The sequence below is a fragment of the Hemiscyllium ocellatum genome, chromosome 14 (genome assembly GCF_020745735.1).
Source record: "Hemiscyllium ocellatum isolate sHemOce1 chromosome 14, sHemOce1.pat.X.cur, whole genome shotgun sequence".
Lineage (NCBI taxonomy): Eukaryota > Metazoa > Chordata > Chondrichthyes > Orectolobiformes > Hemiscylliidae > Hemiscyllium > Hemiscyllium ocellatum.
Genome location: NC_083414.1, coordinates 16860784 through 16882283, shown reverse-complemented (window position 1 = coordinate 16882283; position 21500 = coordinate 16860784). Strand labels below are relative to the sequence as shown.

At 38.3% G+C, this 21500-nt stretch overlaps 1 protein-coding gene across 2 annotated transcripts in view; it reads left to right on the top strand.

The window, feature by feature from the left end:
* ifrd2 (interferon-related developmental regulator 2) overlaps positions 1-20129 on the top strand; it is a 38158-nt gene extending 18029 nt beyond the window's left edge. For both annotated transcript variants that reach the window (XM_060835413.1, XM_060835414.1), the window contains 11 exons: positions 72-182; positions 1403-1487; positions 1603-1727; positions 2205-2362; positions 6017-6067; positions 9913-10091; positions 10914-11022; positions 13138-13272; positions 15494-15622; positions 16318-16413; positions 17270-20129. In XM_060835413.1, the coding sequence (XP_060691396.1) occupies positions 72-182; positions 1403-1487; positions 1603-1727; positions 2205-2362; positions 6017-6067; positions 9913-10091; positions 10914-11022; positions 13138-13272; positions 15494-15622; positions 16318-16413; positions 17270-17350 (1259 nt within the window). In that variant the 3' untranslated portion in view covers positions 17351-20129. The remainder of the gene's footprint in view (positions 1-71; positions 183-1402; positions 1488-1602; positions 1728-2204; positions 2363-6016; positions 6068-9912; positions 10092-10913; positions 11023-13137; positions 13273-15493; positions 15623-16317; positions 16414-17269) is intronic.
* Positions 20130-21500: the final 1371 nt, after the last annotated feature.

Below are 21500 nucleotides of genomic sequence, written 5' to 3'. Positions count from 1 at the left end.
ACACTCATTCAGGTCAGTCACACTACTGTACTTTTACTACAGAAACACATCATTTTCCTATATATTTGCAGGAGGGCAGAATGGAATTAAAGGGGACGCTCAGACCAGTGATGATGATCTCGCCAGTGAAGTGCTCAGTCATTGCAGCAGTGCCAGTGAGACGGCCAGTGTGCCTGAGGAAGGTACTGATAACATCCATTATCTACAATGTTTAAAGTTTCAAGGCTTTGTATAAACTTAAAACAAACTTGGAGCACTTCTGAAACATTATGCAAATTAATCACAATGGCTGATTCTCCATAACTTTCTAATCTCCTTTCATACATGCAATCCCAATTAGCACTTCTGAAGAGAGTGGAAAGAAGGGTATGAAATTCATTCTCACCTCTTTTATAAGGATAAAAGGCAAGATATAGATCTGCATTTGACTTTGAAAAATCCCAGGCCTCAAGGTGTTGTACTTTCACATTATAAAATTAAGAAACTGGCTTCAAGAGGTTAAGAAGTTGCGGACAATGAGTAATTGTGATTAATTTGCATGATGTTTTAGAAGTGTTCTAGAGCTAGCCTCATCCCTAACCGTGCACGTATCGCAAATTTCCCATGTATGTTCTGTTGAGGGAAAGCAGAGTACATTCTGTTTGATCAACTACTACTTCATCAGCTGCCTCTTAATTATTAGCAAAGTGACGGAAGCAGTTATTGACAGAGCTATTTATCCAGGGATGCTTATTTAACAATAACCTCACTGATGTTTGGTTTGGATTTTACCAGGGCCACTTGGCTCAAAGCTCATCACAGGATTTGTTCAAATTTGAATAAAGAAGGCGAATTTCATCAGTAATCTGAAAAGGTTACATTTAACATCAAAGTAGCATTTGACTGTGTTAGGGAGTCAATGAAGTCAGTGGAAATCAAGGTGAACACTTTCCACTGATTGGTATAATATCAAGCACAAAGGAAGGTGACTGTGGTTGTTGAAAGGCTATTCATTTCATGCCACATCACTCGCCACTTATTAACTGAAACCTGAATGTTGTCCAGACCTTGCTGACAGGGCATGAACTGTTCTGTTGTCTGACCATTTGTAAATGGAACTGAACATGGTGATCAACAGTGAGCATTCTCACTTCTGATGTTATGATGGAAGGAATATCTTCTGTTGAAATGCTGTTATTTGTCTCAGTCTTTGTTAATGAGTTCCACATTCTAACCACTAATTATTTTGTAAGACCAAGTTTTGCAATTGTATGTTGCACTGCTCTTAAGAGTCAAATATCTGGATGATGATAAGGCAACTTGCAGTGGAAGGTTCTGTAAAATGGTTTTTTAATGTTGAAGGTTTTATTTGCCCAAGCAGATGGGGCGAATTGGCAAACATCATTGTTTTCTTTTTGTTTAGGAGGTGAAGGTATTAATGAACAAATGGCCCAGGAGGAAGCAGAAAATAAGTTGAAGGAATGTATTGATAATACAATGGATAAAAGGTGAGGCAGGCATGAGTGTATTGCATTTACTTTTAGGCTGTCAGAGCTTTCCACATATAGTAGCTAGAGTTATTTGGCTTTCATTGTGTTGAATTAATCTATTTTCTATTTTTAGTGCAAAGGTACGGCAAAATGCTCTTGAAAGCCTCAAGTTAGCGTTTTCTTCAAAGATTCTGGCAGATTTTTTGGTGGAGAGGCGAGTTACTCTCACTGACTGTTTGGAACGCTGCTTAAAGAAAGGTATGAATATCTTGGTAAATTGACGTAGAAGTTTCAAAGATATCCACTTTGAAGAAATGGCTGGTAGATCCTTACTTTGCTGATCTATTCTTGAATATAATGCAATACTAGTCATAATCTAACTTCATCCTCACCAGAAAAGTTCAAATTTTACTATGGTGAACTACTGTTAGATTTTAAATTGAAATGACAATCAGTAACTCAGAGTAGGCAAAAAGTTGGGAGTTGGAATATAATGTTGGGAAATGAAAGGTTAGGCACTTTGGCCAGAAGAATAGAGAAGCTGAATGTTATTTAAATAGAGAAAGACTGAAGGAAGCCACAGAATAGAGGGATTGGAAATCCTAAAATGAATCCAGGTTCAGCAGGTAATAGGGCAGGCAAATGGAATGCTGATCTTTATTTCAGAGGGAATGGAATGTATAAAAAGAGGGAGAGTTCAAATACAACTTTAATTTCATATTTGCTTTTCTTAAGGGAAGGGTGAAGAACAAGCCATTGCAGCGACTGTCATATCCTTACTGTGTATTCAGCTGGGATCGTGCAAAGAAGGAGAAGATGTTTTCAAAACCCTGAAATCTGTCCTAACTAATATCTTTACTGACAAATCATCTAGCTTGGCTGCCAGACACAGTGTAAGTACTGTATTTTCTAAGTGTTACTTCAATATCTGGTCCTTAGGCCCTTAAAAGATTGGAATGTTGTTAGTGGAACTGCAAGAATATTGAGAGATTACTATTTTAAAAGTAATTTAAATTTGATATTAAATTTGTGGTAATAAAGTATATTTCAGAAATGAGTGATTCGTCCTGTAGAGCTTACTGTAAAAGATTCTGGGACACAAGACAGTTGTGGTATTGTGCATTCTTCCACCCTGCCTTTTCCTTAAGACCAGTGCAGGTTTGTCGAACAAGCAGCTCATGTGCTCCTATATAACTTGCCCGGCCTTTGTAAAAAGCTGCTCTCCCCTCTCTCATGTGCTGCAAAATTAGGTGATTTACTGGCTCGCTGGCAAATCACGGGTTGAATAGGTGTGTCGATTTTTGGGAACTGAGTGGGTAGTGAATAGTTTGCTGGCTGACTGGGGCTTTTCTGGGTGGGTGTGAGTGGGGACCTGCAATGGAGAATGGCTGTTGGGTCCACACTGACTTGCTGCGAGGGAGAGGGGGAGATTCAATAGCAGAGTTGGCTGGGTGGAAACCCCAAGACAGGTGAAAAGCAACCCAACTCCTATTTCAATTGAATTCTACTAAGGCCACTTTAGATTGAACCCCACTATGATCATTGATCATTAAGTCCAGTTCTTTGGCTTGGCCTCAGTCCTCGCCTACTCCTCTGGTGATCAGCACCAGTGGTTAGTCTTTTTCTTTCAAGGTCTGTTTCTTAACCAGAGAGGAAATTTTTTTTAGTTTAATTCTGGCTTGGCACTTTTTAATGGTAAACTTTGTTCAATACTCAATTTATTGACAGAGTTATTGCTTTGGAATTGTTTATTCCTGAAATTTGCTAATCTTTTTGAATTTGCTTACCTAATAGCCCTCAATGCGGCAGAGATTTGTAGCCCCCTGTGAGTAAGGTTTGGACAGTCTTGCTCTGGGACCTATAATCACTCAGTTGATTCCTATCCAAAGTTACTTTTCCTCTCATTGCTGAAGTTTTTTAAAATTCGTTAATAGAATATGATCATCCTTGGCGAGGCCAGCATTTATTGTCCAACGCTGGTTGTCCTTCAGAACAAGCTACCTTCTTGAACCATTGCAGTTCCTTTGGTGTACATAGAACAACAAATCTGCTAGGCATCGAGTTCCTTCACGACAGTGAAGGAATGGTGATTTATTTCCAAGTCCGGATGCTGACTGGCTTAGAGGGGAACTTGTAGGTGGTCGTGAGCCTGTGTATCAGCTGTCCTTGTCCTAGATAGAAGAGTCTGTGGGTTTGGAAGCTATTGTCTAAGGAGCTTTGGTGAATTTCTGCATCTTGTAAATGGTACGTATTGCTGTTACTGAGTATTGGTGATGGAGGAAGTGTATGTTTATTGATGTGGTGCCAATCAGTGGGACAGCTTTGTTCCCAGATGGTATTAAGCTTCTTGAGTATTGAAGCTGCACTCATTCAGGCAATTGGACAGTACTCTGTCATAGTTCTGAGTTGATCCTTGTAGATTGCTGAAGTTTTGAACAAAGTATCAGCTGTGAGCACAGCGCTTCCCTAACTTTTTCCCACCGTGGACCCATTTTGGTACCTGAAAGTTGTCAAGTTCCCATTCCTGAGTATGTGGATAAAAGAAAGCTTGAGAGAAGTAGGATTGAAAGCTACTGAATCCACAGGGTTATAAAGCAAAGAGCACCAACGTTACTTTTTAAGACCCAACTAAGCCCAACAAGATCAGGCAGTTCGGCCATAGGCTCTGTGAAAAGAAAATGCGTGATTTGTGATTTAAAGGCCACACAGCATCCATTGCTGCACTGGAGCTTTCAATCCCAAAATTTTCATTGCTAACCCCACTGAGGGTCACAACCAACAGTTTGTGCAGCTCAGTGTTTTTGGTAAATGAATTTTAGACAGAGTCAGATGTTCTGTTTAATTTAACTGTTCCATGTTTTTGCTTTGGGGCTCTCAGAAAACAGATACCAGCACCAATTGTCACAATTCCAGAAAATCCTATCATTGTTTTTTGTCACAGACATATAAATAACATAGAATGCTGGATTTGTCTTATTATTTGGTATTCTCTGTGATTAATCCCATGGTCATCAGCAGCTAGGTACAGAGTAAACTAGGTTGACAAAACAAAAGATCATAGGACAGAGCACGGACTGAATTTAATTGAGCTCTGACGGGTTTGAGCATTGTACCTGTCTCCACCAACCTATGCAATAATCACGTGAATCAGCATAAAATTTACTGCCTTGTTTGTAGGTCACCATATCTGCATCAGCATCTGTCAAAATCTATAAATGTTCAAAATGTCACCACACAATGTCTGATGCTTCTGATTTGATTCACAACATTCTTGTTCCTGAGTAGGGTACTGTGACTGCCCGAAATTGACTATTATCAGACCCATGCATAAAGAATGGCTTATAACATTTTAACTCTCCCTTCCCACTCTGCCAGGAACCTGCAGGTCCTGGGCCTCCTCCACTGCCACTCTCTCACCACCCGATGCCTGGAGGAAGAACGCCTCACCTTCCACCTCGGAATACTTCAACCTCGGCATCAATGTGGACTTCACCAGTTTCCTTACTTCCTCTCCCCTCACCCCAGTTCCAACCTGCTAGCTCGGCACCATCCTCTTGACCTGTCCTACCTGCCAATCTTCCTTCCCACCTATCCGCTCCACCCTTCTCTCTGACCTACGACCTTTGTCCCCACCTCCATCCACCTATTGTACTCTTAGCACCTTCTCCCCAGCCCCATCCTGCACCTCCACCCATTTATCTCTCCACCCCGGAGGCTCCCTGCCTCATTCCCGATGATGGGCATCGATTTTCCTGCTCCTTAGATGCTGCCTGACCTGCTATGCTTTTCCAGCACCACTTTACTCTTGACTTAAAATAAGGTAGCTGAAGGCATTAAAGTCTAAAAACATCGAATTTGGTTTTGTAGAACAAATATCAGTATCAATCTTTGCTGATGAAATACGAATCCTACGTGATTCTAAGAACAGATTGATTTTGAACAATGGGCATTACACTGCCAAATTAGTGCAACTTGGCACCATAGTTACATTTTCTCATTTTTAAAATTGTGGTAACATATTGTTGGCACTATATTTGTGAAAAGGAAAGTGTATAAATATTGTTACAAGGATTTAACTATCATTCCAATAGCACAGGTTTCTTTAACCTGTTTTTGAAATGGCTGGGAATAGGTTTGTTTCGAGCTGATATGAAGTCTGGCTTGTTCTGATTTATGGTATGGAACTACTGACATATCTAAAAAATGGCATCAATTTGATCAATGCCAGTTGAATTAATATGTTTACAGCTCTGAGAATCCGGTATGACTGTAAAACTGAAATTACTATCATTGTAAAAGATGTAGTTGGTCCAAAGGAGTAAAATTATCAAAAGTCCCTAAGTAGTGTGCACTCATTGCCCTACACATACAGTGCATCTTTTGCATTGTCCTAACTAAAGATTTCAGGGTGCCTCAGTGCCAGTACAGGTTTGTTAATTTGACATTGGTGAACATGATTAAAAAGCTAAAACTTCACCGACCTAACCTTTCAACTGCGAAGTATATTTGTCTGTTTGTTACTTAATGTATGTTATTGCTTTGTTTAGACAGCCGTTGCTCTGGGAACATGCTGTTACATTGCTGCTAATGAAGCAGAGGTGAGTCTTAATTATTTTCCTAAGCAAAGAGATACTTGATTTATTGAGTTAGCAATTTTTTATTGAATAATATATTAAGTGTACTTTACTGTACAATGTTCCTCATTTTGAGATTTGAGGTTCATAGTTGATCCTAAAAAAAAATTCATTCCTGTATATGGACCAGAGTTGGGCTAGTTCATATATTCCTGTCCAAATATGGAAGTGGTATTTGTGGAATGTAATTAATCATGCTTAGTATAAAATTGCATGATGTTAAATTTATGTCTTCAAGAGTTTTGCCAAATATTCTGTGGATCAGGGACATTTTCACAACATTTGGCATATTCTTTCTAAATTAAGTCGAGCCACCTTGGGGTAAATTGTACATAGTTTGTGAAAAAAATTGAATTTAAAATAAAACAGTCTGATTTAAAGGTGTAAGACATTGAAAATACATAGAAGATAATTCAGTGTTTCTGGCACAACTTGATCGAGGTTATGCAATTGAAACCTTAGCATTTGCAATTGGAATGAATATTAAGTACGGGTATTTTAAGTACTTTGTAGATTGGCCCTGGAATGAAAGGGCTGTCTACAATCTATTGAACCTTTGTTGCACCTCTTTTCAAACTGAGGCAAGTACATCCATGGGAATGGAGACCAGGATAATCTGACTAAAGGAGTCTCAATAGCAGCAAGATTTACTGAGTTTTGACTTCATCTCCTTCGAGTCGTTCTGGAGAAGGTGGCAGTGTGGGTGGTAAAGATCTTTTGAGGTCAAAGATCAGCTATGGTCTTACCAAATGGTGGAACAGGCTCAAAAGGATGTTTCTTATGTTCTCCAGGAGACACCTTGATTGTCTAATTTTGTGTTCTACCTCCGCATTGCTTCAAACTTGTTTTTCCTGTCATTTTTTTTCTGCTCAACAATCCACATTAAATTTGGATGAAATGTGTAGTCCTAAAATACTATTTTCCAATATCTCTTATAATTAGTGCGATTGAGAAGGAATTTTGATGTATTGCTTCAGTACATCTTGTAGATGTCACACAGTGCTAATGCAGTGTGCTGATGGTGAAGTGGTGAATATTGAAAGTGATAGATGTGTTCCGAGGTGGTGCTGAACCTCTGAAGTTTCATTGGAGCTGCACCTCAGCAGGTGGGTGTATTCCATCATTATGCTGAGTTTTGCCTTGTAGGTGATGGACAGTCACTGGGAGACAGAAAGTGAGTTCCCCACTACTGAATTCTTGGCGTCTGACCTGCTGTTGCAGCCACAGTATTTATATGCTTGATCCTGTTCAGTTTCTGGTCAAATGGTAATTCTAAGGATGCGGAAATTGGCAGATTCAGTGAATTACATTCCTAAGTATATGTTATATCTGCATGTTAACTTTGTTTAGTATACAGTGATATCATTATACAGTACAGAGGAACTGCAGTTATCCAAACGACACAGGTAGGGAGTACTTTGTTCGGATAACTGAATGCCAGATTACACCATTTAGCCAAGCATCTGGACCTTGCGCTCTTGTTTGGATTATCTGAATTTCATTCATTTGCTGCCACCTTGCCCATTCACTTAAACTGTCTCAGTCCCTTCACAGATTTCATTGTGTTCTCGTAGCTTGCTTTCTAAGCTACCTTTTTATCATCAGAAAACCTGGATATACTTGGTACATTCAATTGGTAACTAATACAGATAAAAAAAACTTGTTTTCTTTGTTGTTCATTCATGGGGTGTTGGAATCATTGGCTGGGCAAGCATTTATTACCCATCCCTAGTTGCCCTTGTGAAAATAATGATGAGCTGGTACCTTCATTTGGTGCAGGTGCACCCATGGTATTGTTAGGGAAGGAGTTCCAGGACTTTGACCCAGCAATGCTGAAGGAATGGTGACGTATTTCCAAATCAGGATGGAGACTGGGTCAAAGCAAAACTGGTATGTGCTGCACCCATGTATCTGTTGTCCTGCTCGATGAAATTAGCTGAAATCTCACTGCTAATGTTTATCAACCCACTAGTAACAGCCTGCCATCTTTGTCCGTTTATTCTTGTTTTTTTTGCTTTTGAAGCAATCCATGATCCACAATGTGTTGCATTACTTCTAACCCAACAAGCTTTGTCTTATCTGGCACGTCATCAAAAGCCTTTCAGAAATCCAAATATACATATCTACTATTTCCCTGGCTTCTATCCTGCTTGTTATTTTTTTGAAGATGTCCAGTAGATTTGTCAAATCCAATTTCCTTTCACACAACATGTTGGTTATGTTTAATTACATTATGATTTTCTAATTACGTTGCTTCTTGAATTCCAGCCTTTTGCTGATGGTTAATGTAAGGCTGCAACTGGTCTGTCATTTCTGTTTTCCACGAACAGCGGTGTCACTAGAATCAAAGACAGTTTGAAATTTCACAGTCAGTGCACCTAGGATGTAGGCTGTTGGGTGTGTGAGAGATGTCGGCGTCTAGACCCAGTACTTTCTCTTAATGCTCCTTGAAGTTCCCCAATCTAATTTTCTCTTGGGTATTCCACTATTTCTGTTATGTGCTTTGTTCCTTCTGATTTGAAGATAAACAAAGTATATTTGCTTAACATATCTGCTATTTCCTTTTTCTGTTATTATTTTGCCTGTTTCTCCAGCCTTTTAAGTTGATCCACTATAAATGCAATGGTAGCAGCATCATTCTTTTGTATTTTAATTATAAAGTCATCATAGTCACAAGGGACCTTAAGGATGCTCGCTCATTAGAGAGAGATGTCAAGTGGTGTTCAATCTGCAAGTCACCATCTCCAGCAAAGTGTGAGGTTGAGAAGGCAGGATCTTCACAGTAATTTCAGCCAGTGCAGGAATTGAACCTGCAGTATTGGCTCACCCTGCATTGCAAATGAGCTGTCCCGTCATCTGAGCTAACTGACTCAGATTAGTTAAAATTTTGTAATTTCATAACTTTAAATGTACAGGTTTTTTTTTACTTAAATGGCTTAAAGTAGTTTATGAAAACATCTGCTAGCAGGTACATGACAACTGACTTTCCTGGGAGAGAATTTTTTGATTTTTTTGGTATAAGACATTAGATAATCTGATCCAGTTAACAGTTGATTCTAATTTTGTGAACTGTCTGTGATTGTCTGACTGCTGCATCTAATGCTTTGGTTTGATTCATGAAAAATGTATCTTGCATCAATCCTGGTTCGTTGAACGTGTCTTAATAACCAGTTAGATGCTGAAGAGCATTAGTAGTTAGTATATGCAACATGAGACATTTAATTTCTGTTGAACCACCATGTAAATGATATTTGCCCCTATTTATTATTCCTATATAATCCTATTTCAGGAATTTGGGTTTCACCATTTGAAATGCTGAATTGAATCACTATTTGGTTGATTTAGTGACTTAGATAAGTTGCTAGTAATAACCTCCAGGAGTGATTCATGAATATTCCGATCTGTAATAAAGATTCGTTCAAAACTGCACCTAATCATCGAGTGTTCTGTTTGTGGATTTTTACTATCTCCACGGATAGCTAACACTGGAATTCAGCTGTTGAGATTGTTCAGAATTGTCAGTGATCTTCAGCTGATTTTCACTTTAAATCTTGGGAATCTGGAACTAGATAGTGATCAAAATATGAAAAGTGTTGAATAATCATATTTACAAACTAAGCTTTGGGGAGTTAAAAGCAGAAACCTTTATAATGAAATTACTCCTTCCTAAACCAGAATTCCTCCTCTCGGTAGACAGTTTATGCATTAACATCAGGAAATGGACACAACACACTTCCAATGTGTTTCATGAGTCTCCTTGTTTGTTTCTTACTATTTCTTATGTATACAATTTTATATATTTATTTCAGGACCTTGCATCTTGCCTGGCCTGTTTGGAGAGCGTCTTCAGTGCTTCATATATAAAGGGAGATGGATTAGTTCCCTCCCATAATTCTCAGACTCAAGTTCTTCACTACAATGCTCTGCAGTCCTGGTCCTTACTGGTTACGATCTGTCCAACCTCCAAAATTCAGAAGCTCTTAGAAAAGTAAGTGTGAATGATCACTGATATAGGTCTGTTGCCTGTATGCATATTCATATTTTGAGTCATTTATGGTATGTAAATTGATCATTAATACTTCTGTAAATGTGATGACATTAGGAAGAGCTGTTTTTGGAAAAATATCAAAAATATCTTGTGCATCCCTTAAATTCCTCAGAGAATGAATCATCCTTTCATATGTTATTCTATGAGGAAGGAACTTCAGTGTAAATGAAGCTTTTTCCCTTTGCACTCTCATCCCTGACACCAAGCTCCTCCTTTGGTTAATAAACCAAAGGTAATTAAAAGTTCTGCCCCTGATAGAATCTGAATTTTTCATGCATGTTTGACATTAGGAAAGGATCCAGTCAACTAATGGTACAGCAACTGAACTGTTCAGTTTGTTTCTTCTTTGCAATCCTATCATGTGTGCTTTCTGTAGTAGCTAGACAGCTTGTTACTTTTTAACTATGTAGACAGAAGCCCACTTCCACACCTGTACAAATGCAGCAATACAGCTGGCCATTAACCAGTACGTGAGGAGTGCTAAGGGTAAATGGCCTTTACTCTCCACTTGCCTAAAGAGAAACATGTGAAGATATGCAACTTTGTAACTTCAAATACATGAGACAGCTAAAGTTAGAACAGCATCCTATTGGGGGATCGAGAGTCTCGACTTACGCCCTGTTACTGCTAGCGCACAGTTCATTGTGGCTCAGGTTAATCGTATCATGTCAAGAAAATCAAATTTCATTGCATTTAATATAACCTTGTCGTTTTGCTCTGTCAGAAATATTATAGTAACCAATTTTTACGTATATTTTCCAGTCATCTGCCCAAGTTACCTGGTCTCCTGTGCAGTGATAGTGTGACCTTGCGAATAGCAGCTGGGGAAGCTATAGCGCTTCTGTTTGAATTGGCACGCAAGATTGATCAAGTAAGGAGGTCTTTGTGTTGTCTGTATTCCTGCAAAGAAATTATACTTCATGAAATTGTTGTTGTACTCAGTTTGTGAGAAGATTTGTAGCTCAGCTGATCGCTGTTGTGGTTCTGTTCGCTGAGCTGGGAGTTTTTGTTGCAAACATTTCGTCCCCTTTCTAGGTGACATCCTTAGTGCTTGGGAGCCTCCTGTGAAGCGCTTCTGTGCTGATTCCTCCGGCATTTATAGTGGTTTGTCTCTGCCGCTTCCGGTTGTCAGTTGCTGTCCAATGCAGTGGCCAGTATATAGGGTCCAGGTCGATATGTCTGTTGATGGAATTTGTGGATGAGTGCCATGCCTCTAGGAATTCCCTGGCTGTTCTCTGTTTGGCTTGCCCTATAATAGTGGTGTTGTCCCAATCGAATTCATGTTGTTTGTCATCTGAGTGTATGGCTACTAAGGATAGCTGGTCATGTCATTTCGTGGCTAGTTGGTGTTCATGGATGCGGGTTGTTAGCTGTCTTCCTGTTTGTTCTATGTAGTGTTTTGTGCAGTCCTTGCATGGGAATTTGTACACTACATTGGTTTTGCTAGTGTACAATGTAGTGTACAAAATCCCATGCAAGGACTGCACAAAACACTACATAGGACAAACAGGAAGACAGCTAACAACCCGCATCCATGAACACCGACTAGCCACGAAATGACACGACCAGCTATCCTTAGTAGCCATACATCCAGAGGACAAACAACATGAATTCGATTGGGACAACACCACTATTACAGGGCAAGCCAAACAGAACAGCCAGGGAATTCCTAGAGGCATGGCACTCATCCACAAATTCTATCAACAGGCATATCAACCTAGACCCTATATACCGGCCACTACAGTGGATAGCAACTGACAACCGGAAGCGGCAGAGACAAACCACTATAAATGCCAGAGGAATCAGCACAGAAGTGCTTCACAGGAGGCTCCCAAGCACTGAGGATGTCACCTAGAAAGGGGACGAAACGTTTGCAACAAAAACTCCCAGCTTGTTGTTGTACTATTTATGTATTAAATATTCAAATGTTCATGAGCTTTTCCTGTCTACTTTTTTGCCCCTCATGGTGTACCTTAGATTGACAAACCTGCCCCTTGGGGAAGTTGAAGTAGTGTTTGCATTGAGTATTTAATTGAGTTGACTCTGTGCTTATCTTCTACTTTATAATTTATTTTCTTTCTTAACAAGCAAAACTAATGTCATTTACAAAATGCCTTGCAAGAACTGTAACAAACACTACATTGGATAAACAGGCAGAAAACTAGCCACCAGGATACATAAACATCAACTAGGCACAAAAAGACATAACCCACTCTCACTAGTATCCTTACGTACAGATGAGGAAGGACATCACTTTGAGTGGGACAAGACATTCATCCTAGGACAAGCCAAAAATACACATACGAGAATTCCTAGAAGCACATTGACTTGAATTCCATTTACCACCCCTTAGGAAAAAGAACAGGAAATGGCATCACCAACCTAAGGAAACCTAAACACATAAATAGAACGCGAGCCATGCCACCAGTGTTTCATCTGGAGGTTCACTGATGATGTTACCTAGTATGGTGATGAAACAACGTCTAAAAACGAACCTTCTAGCTCAGTAGCAAGCCTACATCCAGAACTTCAGCCTGAGCTACAAATCTTCTCAAAACTCGCAAACAAAATATTGTCATGACTGGTTACAAGCAATTGACTTCATGATTTAATATTGTGGGTGAATGAACCAGATGACATGCTTGTCCCACCGATACATATTGAATTTGGTGCACGGGAATCGTGTGTTTAAAAACCAGTTTTCTTAGACCTCATTTTATGGAATTCATAATGAATGAGGGTTTACTCTTTTCACCGGAATTTATTGAGACCCTTCTAGGTTGTACTGAGGTTTGAATATCAAAAGAAAATCTGCAGTGCAACACAGTGACAATTATCAATTGGGTTTATGATTATTCCTATTTGTGTCTTTGGAAGCACAGATATTCTGTATGGTCTAATGCTGGCTTCGCGTATGCAATTCAATGAATTAGCCATTCCAATGTTGAACATTAATTTTTGATTTCTTGTGGTTTTATTTTCAAAGGACTTTTTGTACGAAGGGACTGATCAACTTTGTGAAAAGCTGAAGGGCTTGGCAACCGACAGTAACAAACACAGAGCAAAAAATGACCGACGAAAACAGCGTTCCATTTTCCGAGATGTCTTGCATTTCATTGAGGTAGGTTTTGTTCAAATTACCACCCACAGAAAGATGGGTACTGTGCTTTCTAACCAACGAGGAGGAGACCAATAGATCAAAATAAACTATTCATGCAAAATTGTAGATGCTTGGATTTATTGACTTTCAAAACTTGATCTATCTTGATTATGCTGATGTTTTCATTAGGTTAAATTGGAGACAGAGTTGAAGCTTTATTGATATTTCGTGGGTAGAAATTAGTGATGTATGGCTTTGTACAGTAAAGTTTTAAAGAAAATTCTATGTCATTCCAATTTTTTAAAAAAGTCCATTGATGCCTTAATGTATTAAATGTATTATGTGCAAAGCAGAACCTGTTTTAGTCTGGAGGCATTTTCTGTATATGTGTTATTTTGCCACTAGGATGTCTGGAGGAATGAGTTTCCCCAAAAAATTGTCCTTCTCAAATTGCCAACAGTGTTGTAAAAGCACTTTATAGATTCAGCCATCTTACCTCATTTACCTGCTAGTTTTCTTAAGGCCTAAATAGTTGGAGTGGAGATGAATTTGAAAATATAATATCTCTTAATGAGATGTCTGTCTTCTCATTTTACAACAGCTAAATTGCTAAATTACCACACCACCTTCCTGTGCAGTTTGGTTGCCCATTCTTTGTACCACCTCCATTGAGACTGAAAATCAGTGGCTTTGAACTTGTCTGCATGAATTAATCGTTACCACAAACTGATTTTTACTGTATAAACGTCAGTTCTAACTGTTTTCTGTTTGAATTGATAATAGGAGGGTCCTATAGTGTAGTTCCCCTGCCTTTAGGAACATAAAGAATTATCCTCAGCTCTCCATGAATTTGGATGCCTGCTTATTCAGTTCTATTCTCATAAATTACTTGTGTAAGCTGGTGTATTTCTTGGTGTTATCGCTTACCAAATGCATAGCTAACTAGAGATTTATTTGCTAGTAAAATATTTGCTGGAAAAGATAAGATTGGAAAAACTCCTGACTGAGCTGTGTCGCCACTTGGAAAGACCTGAAACTTTCCATTGCTAGTGAGTTTTTTTTAAGGACTAATTGCATGCAAACATTACTGACTGACATTATTACTTGCCCAACTTGGATAACAGGTGCCAGAAAGTGAGTTCTAACATTGTGTATTCACTGAAGTGGCTTCCATACTACATAAGCTAAACTCTAGTAGATGTTAGAACTTGTTATTTAACATTGCTAAATAATTGGAGATCGATTTTGCTTTCTACAGATATGTTGAGCTCTTTTGCACTGAAGAGACTATGCAATGTACTTTCAAGGACTTTAAATAATTAATTGTAAACATAAACCAACTCTGAGCTTGTTTCTTGGTGATCTATCAGCAAAAGAATTTATCCCAAGTAGTTTTTCATTTTAGAAAAAAGTATTTTGGCTATTACTACTCTTAAGAGGGAAGTTGTCAGAGATTTGTAGAAAGATAGGACAGCTGTGCAGATGTAAACCTAATCCATGTGTTGCATTGGTTGTGCTCATTATGGACCAGGCCAGACCCTCTCAAAACATTTCAAGAAAATAGCCCAGACTCTAAATTTTATAGTTGTTTTAAGCAGGTGTAACACATATTCCACGGGGTGCAGTTGGTCAAACCACCTAGTTTTAAATAAACAGAATTAATTTACAAGATTACTGAATGAAACCCAAACTAAAGAGAACAGAATACAGAATAATTTAACCTATCCGAAAACCCAACATCATCCCAATTTAATGATGCTGTTCCAAGTACTTGCAACAATCCCCATAAACATCTCTTGGCACAAAAGGTTAACTCAAGGTCCAGTTTGTACAGGGGAGAACAGGAGTTCCTACAGTCATAGAGAGAGGAGGTTCAGTCTGGGTCTGCTTCTTTGGATCCAGCAGCTTTTTCAACTGCCTGACCGCTTTCAGTCAATAGCCAGCATACCCAAAAACCAAATCAAACCAGAGTAAAGCTAAGCTGGAAGAACTGGCCACTCCCCTTTGATTGTACAAGTGTTTTTTTTAAACATAAAAGCCTTTTGCCTGAGGCAGTATCGGTTAGCTATAATCAAATTGGTCCTAAGACCCTTCAAAATTCGACTTTTCGGAGTCTGTGTCTTTTACAACCTCTCTGAATCAAAAGCCAAGGATAACACAACCTTGTTAAAGGAGCAGCATCACATGCTTCAATGTGGAATCAGAAGTAATTTCTCAATGATAAATTTCTGTTTCTTTGCAGGATGAAGAGTGTCCAGAGGAAACAATCAAGTTTGGGATTGAGTGCCTTTGCATAGATAGTTGGGTTAAAAGAAGAGTCTATGATGCCTTCAAGGAGATTCTTGGATCTGGTATCAGGCACCATCTTCAGGTAAAAAAGGGGAAATGCTAAATAAATTAAGTGAAGCTGATTTGGTTGGAATTACTTGATATGATCACTAGCTATTGGAATGTGTATTTGACACGAACATAGGTAGATTCTAATATGGAATCATAAGCAGGAGCTCACTGTTTTCCTTCCCTTCTAATAATAATCCTAATGGCTGCCATAGACACAGGCCAGTTAATTTGATCTTCACACAGACCTGGTTCCATTTAGGACCTTTTGACTGTCTGGTTCAGGACTATATCATTCAGATATTATAGGGAGAACTTGTTGCTTGTTAGACTTGATACTGTGTTCAGAAATTTTCTCGAAGGCCTCAAACTGGTGCTGTTAAACTGGCTGCTGAGACCATTGTAAGCAGTCATTGTTGAGGAGCTTCTTTAGTTATGGGGACCAAGAGGGCTGTACTGAGTGATGAGAAATCCTACAAGTTTTGTCTTGCCTTTAATAAAATTAAAAACATCGTTTTTTGATCTTTATTTTTTGAATGGAGTAATTGGTTTGGCTCCTGATTGGTGTTCTCAGGATATCTTGAAGCTTGTAAACTGCTAAATATACAAAATTGTACTACTCATTATATGTAAAATGTTAAGAAAATGCACTAACTTCATAATTTTAAGAACATGTCAAAATATGCCTTCAACTCATCATTCAACTTCATTTAACATTTCATTTTGAAGCATAACGAATTGCTGCGGGACATCTTTGAACTGGGTCCACCTCTAATGTTAGATGCTGCTACTATCAGGGCAAATAAAATTTCAAGATTTGAAAAGGTAAGTTTGGATGTCTCCCTAGATATTTAAATATAACGTGACCTATACATTTTACTCATCTTATCTGATTTGAAATGTTTAAGCTATTTGCGTACCTTTTCCATTTCCCTCTAACTCCAGTTGCAAAGCTGGCATGGATGATTCCTATATCACTTGAAAATGGATCCACTGTGATTTAGAACTACTCTCAGGCAGAATTTTGATCAGCAAATAGTTGTTGACTAGGTAGCCTAACACACTTGAAATTCAATTCAAATATAAAATTATTCGGTAATTGACTAGAAATTGCATCTGAGAACTATGGCATGACTTTACAATTGCCCTTCCTCTATTCTTTTCCTCCTTGTGTGGAGATCCCTCCAGTGCAGTCATTGTTCAGCAATTTGAGTGTTACATCTTTAGTAATTATTCTATACATCCAGTTTACAGAATGTACAATAATTAGGATGCAGTTTGAATTATTTGCTTATGGTTTCCTTTATGTCTTGTTTCTTGAATCTCTCTATAATGATTGGGCCATAACAGACCTTTTTTTGGCGTTAATTGCTTTTGTGAACCTTTTTTTTTATATATAGTTTTGTTTTTGTTCTGGCTTACTGGCTTGTTGGAACTGGCTTCAGAGGTCATCATGCATCTCAGCAGGTTGATTAAAATATATGAAACTAATCCTTTTAAAAGTACGCTGGTCTAATTTACTGAGGAAATGCTCTACAAGATGCTATTTTTCAGAAGCATCTAGCAAGAGGTTGCCAGTTAAGATGTTTTGTTTTTAAAACCCAATGGATTATTCCTATCACGATTTTTATTTTATATATTTGTAAGAGTAATTTTTGATTTCCATCTTTTCCTGAAACAGCATTTGTACAACTCTGCGGCCTTTAAAGCAAGGACCAAGGCAAGAAACAAAGTCCGGGATAAAAGAGCTGATGTACTTTGAGAAACCAAAACCATCATCATGTCAGACCTCTGCATACTTTAATGTTTCTGGTCACTGTGATTATAAATTACATTCAACAGGGTTTTCTCAATTGTGTAAACAATCATGGGGCCTTTTTAATGTTGCATACGTGCACAGTTCCCATTGCTGTGTTTGCTTTTTATTTAATTTTCATTTCTCAAAGTCAACATTCAAAATTATAAAGGAGAATATAACCTGCAGCATAGGTTCACAAAAAGCTTACTGCTATGGAGTGATGCCGCCACTGGATTAAGTAAATTAATATGATTGTCTCCACTTGACCCCTTGTCTTGCAGAGTGAACTTGTAAATTTGGTCCCTCATTCAAACTATATTACGATGAAATTGATTAAACATTTCAAATGATTTTAATTTTGCAAAAAAGAAGAAAAGCACAAAAATAAGTAGGTAATATTTTGTAATTTTCTACCTACGTTTTGTACCACTGTTTCTCGTTTTTAAGTATGAATGGATGGGCATTATGAGAGTTGTTGGGTTTGGAAAAAGCCATGTGTGCAGGTTTATGTATTTGGAAATGTTAGTTAGCATTATATAAAGCCCAAAAGTTTGATTTTGTACTGGAAAATTATCCCACTCTGACTTCAGTACAACCAACCTGCAAATTTTAGCTTCCTGCCAAACTTGCCACTTTTCATGCAATGAAAACAGAATGAGAATGTGTAAATGATGATTGACATTTGTTTATTTGGACCTCTATTATTTAAAACTGTATGGTATAGCAGAGGCCATCTACAGCTGACTGGGTCACTGGAAAGTATATGGATTTTGTGGGATTTCTTGTGACTCCTTCCATATGTTTTAGATGTGTGTAAACCAATTCCATTCTAATATATGTTTGCCTTACTCTAGATCTATGATGCTTCAGCCTTAAAGTTATTTATTTAGGGCATACATACATAGTGAATTTGAAGCTGAGTATTCTATTTGACTTGTACAAAATAATTATTCCATACAAGTGTATTTTATGGAATTTGGAAATCACTGGAAAGGCCAGCATTTTTGCCCCTCCCTAATTGCCCTTGAACTGGCTGACTAATTAGACTAATTCAAAGGGCAACTACAGATCGTTCTGCTTTAATGTGCATTTTGTTAATGCGAATTTGCTGTAATGTGATTGACTAATTGGGGACATTGTTTCTAAAACGTGTTGGCTGTAATGCGATTTTAAGTGCTGTTTGTAAAGCATCATTTTTCTATCATGCGGGTTGTACAAGAATGCAACCGTCGCGTTATGAAATAACTACTTGTACATTGTTGTGGGCTAGACTGGATAAAGATGATTGATTTTCTTTTCTAAAAGATATTAGTGAATCAGATTTTATTTTCTTATGACAATTGATTATGGTTGCAATTGGTGAGCTGGCGTTATATTCCAATTATTTTTAACTCAACAAATTTAAATTCTACCGGCTGTCAAAGTAGGACCTTGTGTCCCAAAGTATTATCTTTGGCCTCTGCTGTACAAGTACAGTGACATAGCCACTATGCTATATCTCCCGGTTAGTTAAACATGAATCATTTCAGGGTTTTTTCTAGCCAAAGGGTAAAACAATGGGTGCTTTATTGTGATTGTTTTTAGAAATCTCAGGCCTAAAACTGCCTGTTTCTCCCGTGTTGCTGTAGGACTAGAAGGATTACTTGAGTGCTGACTGGGGTTGATCCTCTTCCTCCTCTTTTTATAATCAAGTTTTATTTGTTCAGTGTTGCACTGGAGGATAAAATAGCACAGGCATTCTTTCCTTGGGCATTTTAGGAATGAGACAGTGAAAACAGAGGATAGTCTTGTTACATTAATGGTGCGATTAATTATATTACGATTTTGATCCTACCTCCAATTCTATGACTTTGGTTGCATGTACAGTCACTCAATCTCTTTGCTTATGGCCATGTTTTCTACAAACATAATATGGAATTACTTCTGACATTTGGATGCTGCATGTGAAAATTTTGTTTTCACCAATATACAAATTAGAAGGACATTCACCTACTTTGACAAAAAAACTTCAAACATTTGGCCTTTAAAACCATCTTACCTTGATGAATGTGACACTCTAGTTAATTTTTCGCATGAACTGAGTACCTTTACTCAGGAAGCAGAGTTACCCTACAAGTACTGGTTTTCTTTGGGTCTGCACAGAGCTGGTACTGCACTTTAATGGACCAGAGCCTATTCTACATCCCATCACCATCCTCCCATTGCCATTTAAAAAATGTATTTCTTTATACACCATACACCAATATTGTGAAAGAAAGCTTAATTTTCATGCGTTATCAACCCAGCTGGCGAGAGGGATGGTGGTTTTTGCTCTTTATTCATACTTTACCAATGGACCCAAGAGAAGTTGAGGAAATTTTTTTTAAAATTCAATTATGTCTCCAAATGGCGATGATTGGCTATCATGCATGTACACCTTTAAACTTATACTTGATTGGTAACACTCAAATGTCAGAATGGAACAGATTTTGCAAATGAATCTCTCTGCTCCCCTGCTCCAGGAGTTTGGCTTTGAATAGTTGCGTTTCCTTGTCTCCCCTTCCTAGAAAATTGCATTTGCAATTCCCAAGTGCCCTCTCTATAATATAATGAACCCTGGTAGATCTAAAATTTGTAGTTTCCAACAGATTTGAAATCTGTCTCCTGCTGCTTCAGACAAGTCATATTTTTATGCAAACAATTTTTAACAAAATTCTTTTCCAAATCTCTCTGTGCAGAAAAAAAAATAAGGATTTTTGTGAATGTGCCTTTGCATTATGTATGCTGTATCTAGAGAGCTTATTAAAATATTGCAAAATGGTGGTGTTTTAATCTCATGACTGAGTTGTTGAATGAAGATTTTGAAAATATGGGTGAACAGCAAAAGAATCCACAAAAGAATATTTAGAATTGCCTTTTAAACCAATAGATAGCTGTCACTCAAAAGTTCAAAACGAATATTTCTGGTGGATTTAAATCCATTGGAGAAGGCACTTTGGGATCATCTTCCACTGAGGGAGGAAAAAAAGTTGTAATGCTGCATGTTTTCTGTCAACAGATAAATGCAGCTGCTGCTAATTATAGGTGTTGTCTGAGTCAACTGTTTATAGCACAGCAAATAAGCATTTAATGTTTTAAATGCTAGATTTGCTTAAAAGTATGCTTTAAGAATTCAACCATAGAATTGGTAGTGTGGAAGGGCCATCAAGTGGCCCATCAGATCCACATTGACAGCATCCCATCCAGACCTTAACCCCACATTTCCCATGGCTGACCCACCTAGCCTGCCAGGAGCATTACAGACCATTTCAGCAAAGCCAGTCCACCTAACCTGTACATCTTTGGACGGTCGGAGGAAATCCATGCAGGCAGGGTGAGAATGTGCAAAGTCTACACAGGCAGTTACCGAACCAAACCCGGGTCACTGGTGCTGTGAGGCCAGCTACTTTGCTGCCCTAATAATTTTGATCCAATCTGCTCAACCTACTTTTTAAAGTTCAACTCAAATCCTCAGGATTTAAGCATTCTTTCAGCTCTGAAATCTACTCAACCCTGTTCAAAATTCCACATGTACAGGTATGGTTGGAAACATTCAATTCTGAGACTCGACTTTATTGTAAAACATTACTAGACTTAATGGGTGAACTTGACCAATTAAGACTAAGAAATAGGAACAGCAGTAGGCCATTTGGCTTCTCAAGCCTGCTCCTCCATTCAATAGGATCATGGCTGGTCTGGAGTAGCTCACATTCTCCATAACCCTTCATTCCCCTACTGATCAATAATCTATCCCAGACTTAATAGACATGAGGACCTTATCCCCATAGCTCTCTAGCAAGGAGTTCCAAATGCATTCAGTCCTTTCAGAGAAGAACTTCCTTATCTCAGTCTTAAATTGGCACCTCTTTAGCATAGCTCCCTTGCCAATGTTTTCCGCTTTTGCGTTTGAAAATACCTTAATGAGATGAGAACAGAAAGTAATCTCTTTCTTCATTGTAGGAGTCTGTTAGAAATGCATCAGGGATTTGTTCAGCAGCCTGCAGATACCCTGAGAAGGTGAGGACTGCACATGCTGGAAATCACCACGTATCTATGATAGATAGGAGAGAAAAGTGGAGTGGATAGATGGGAAGGA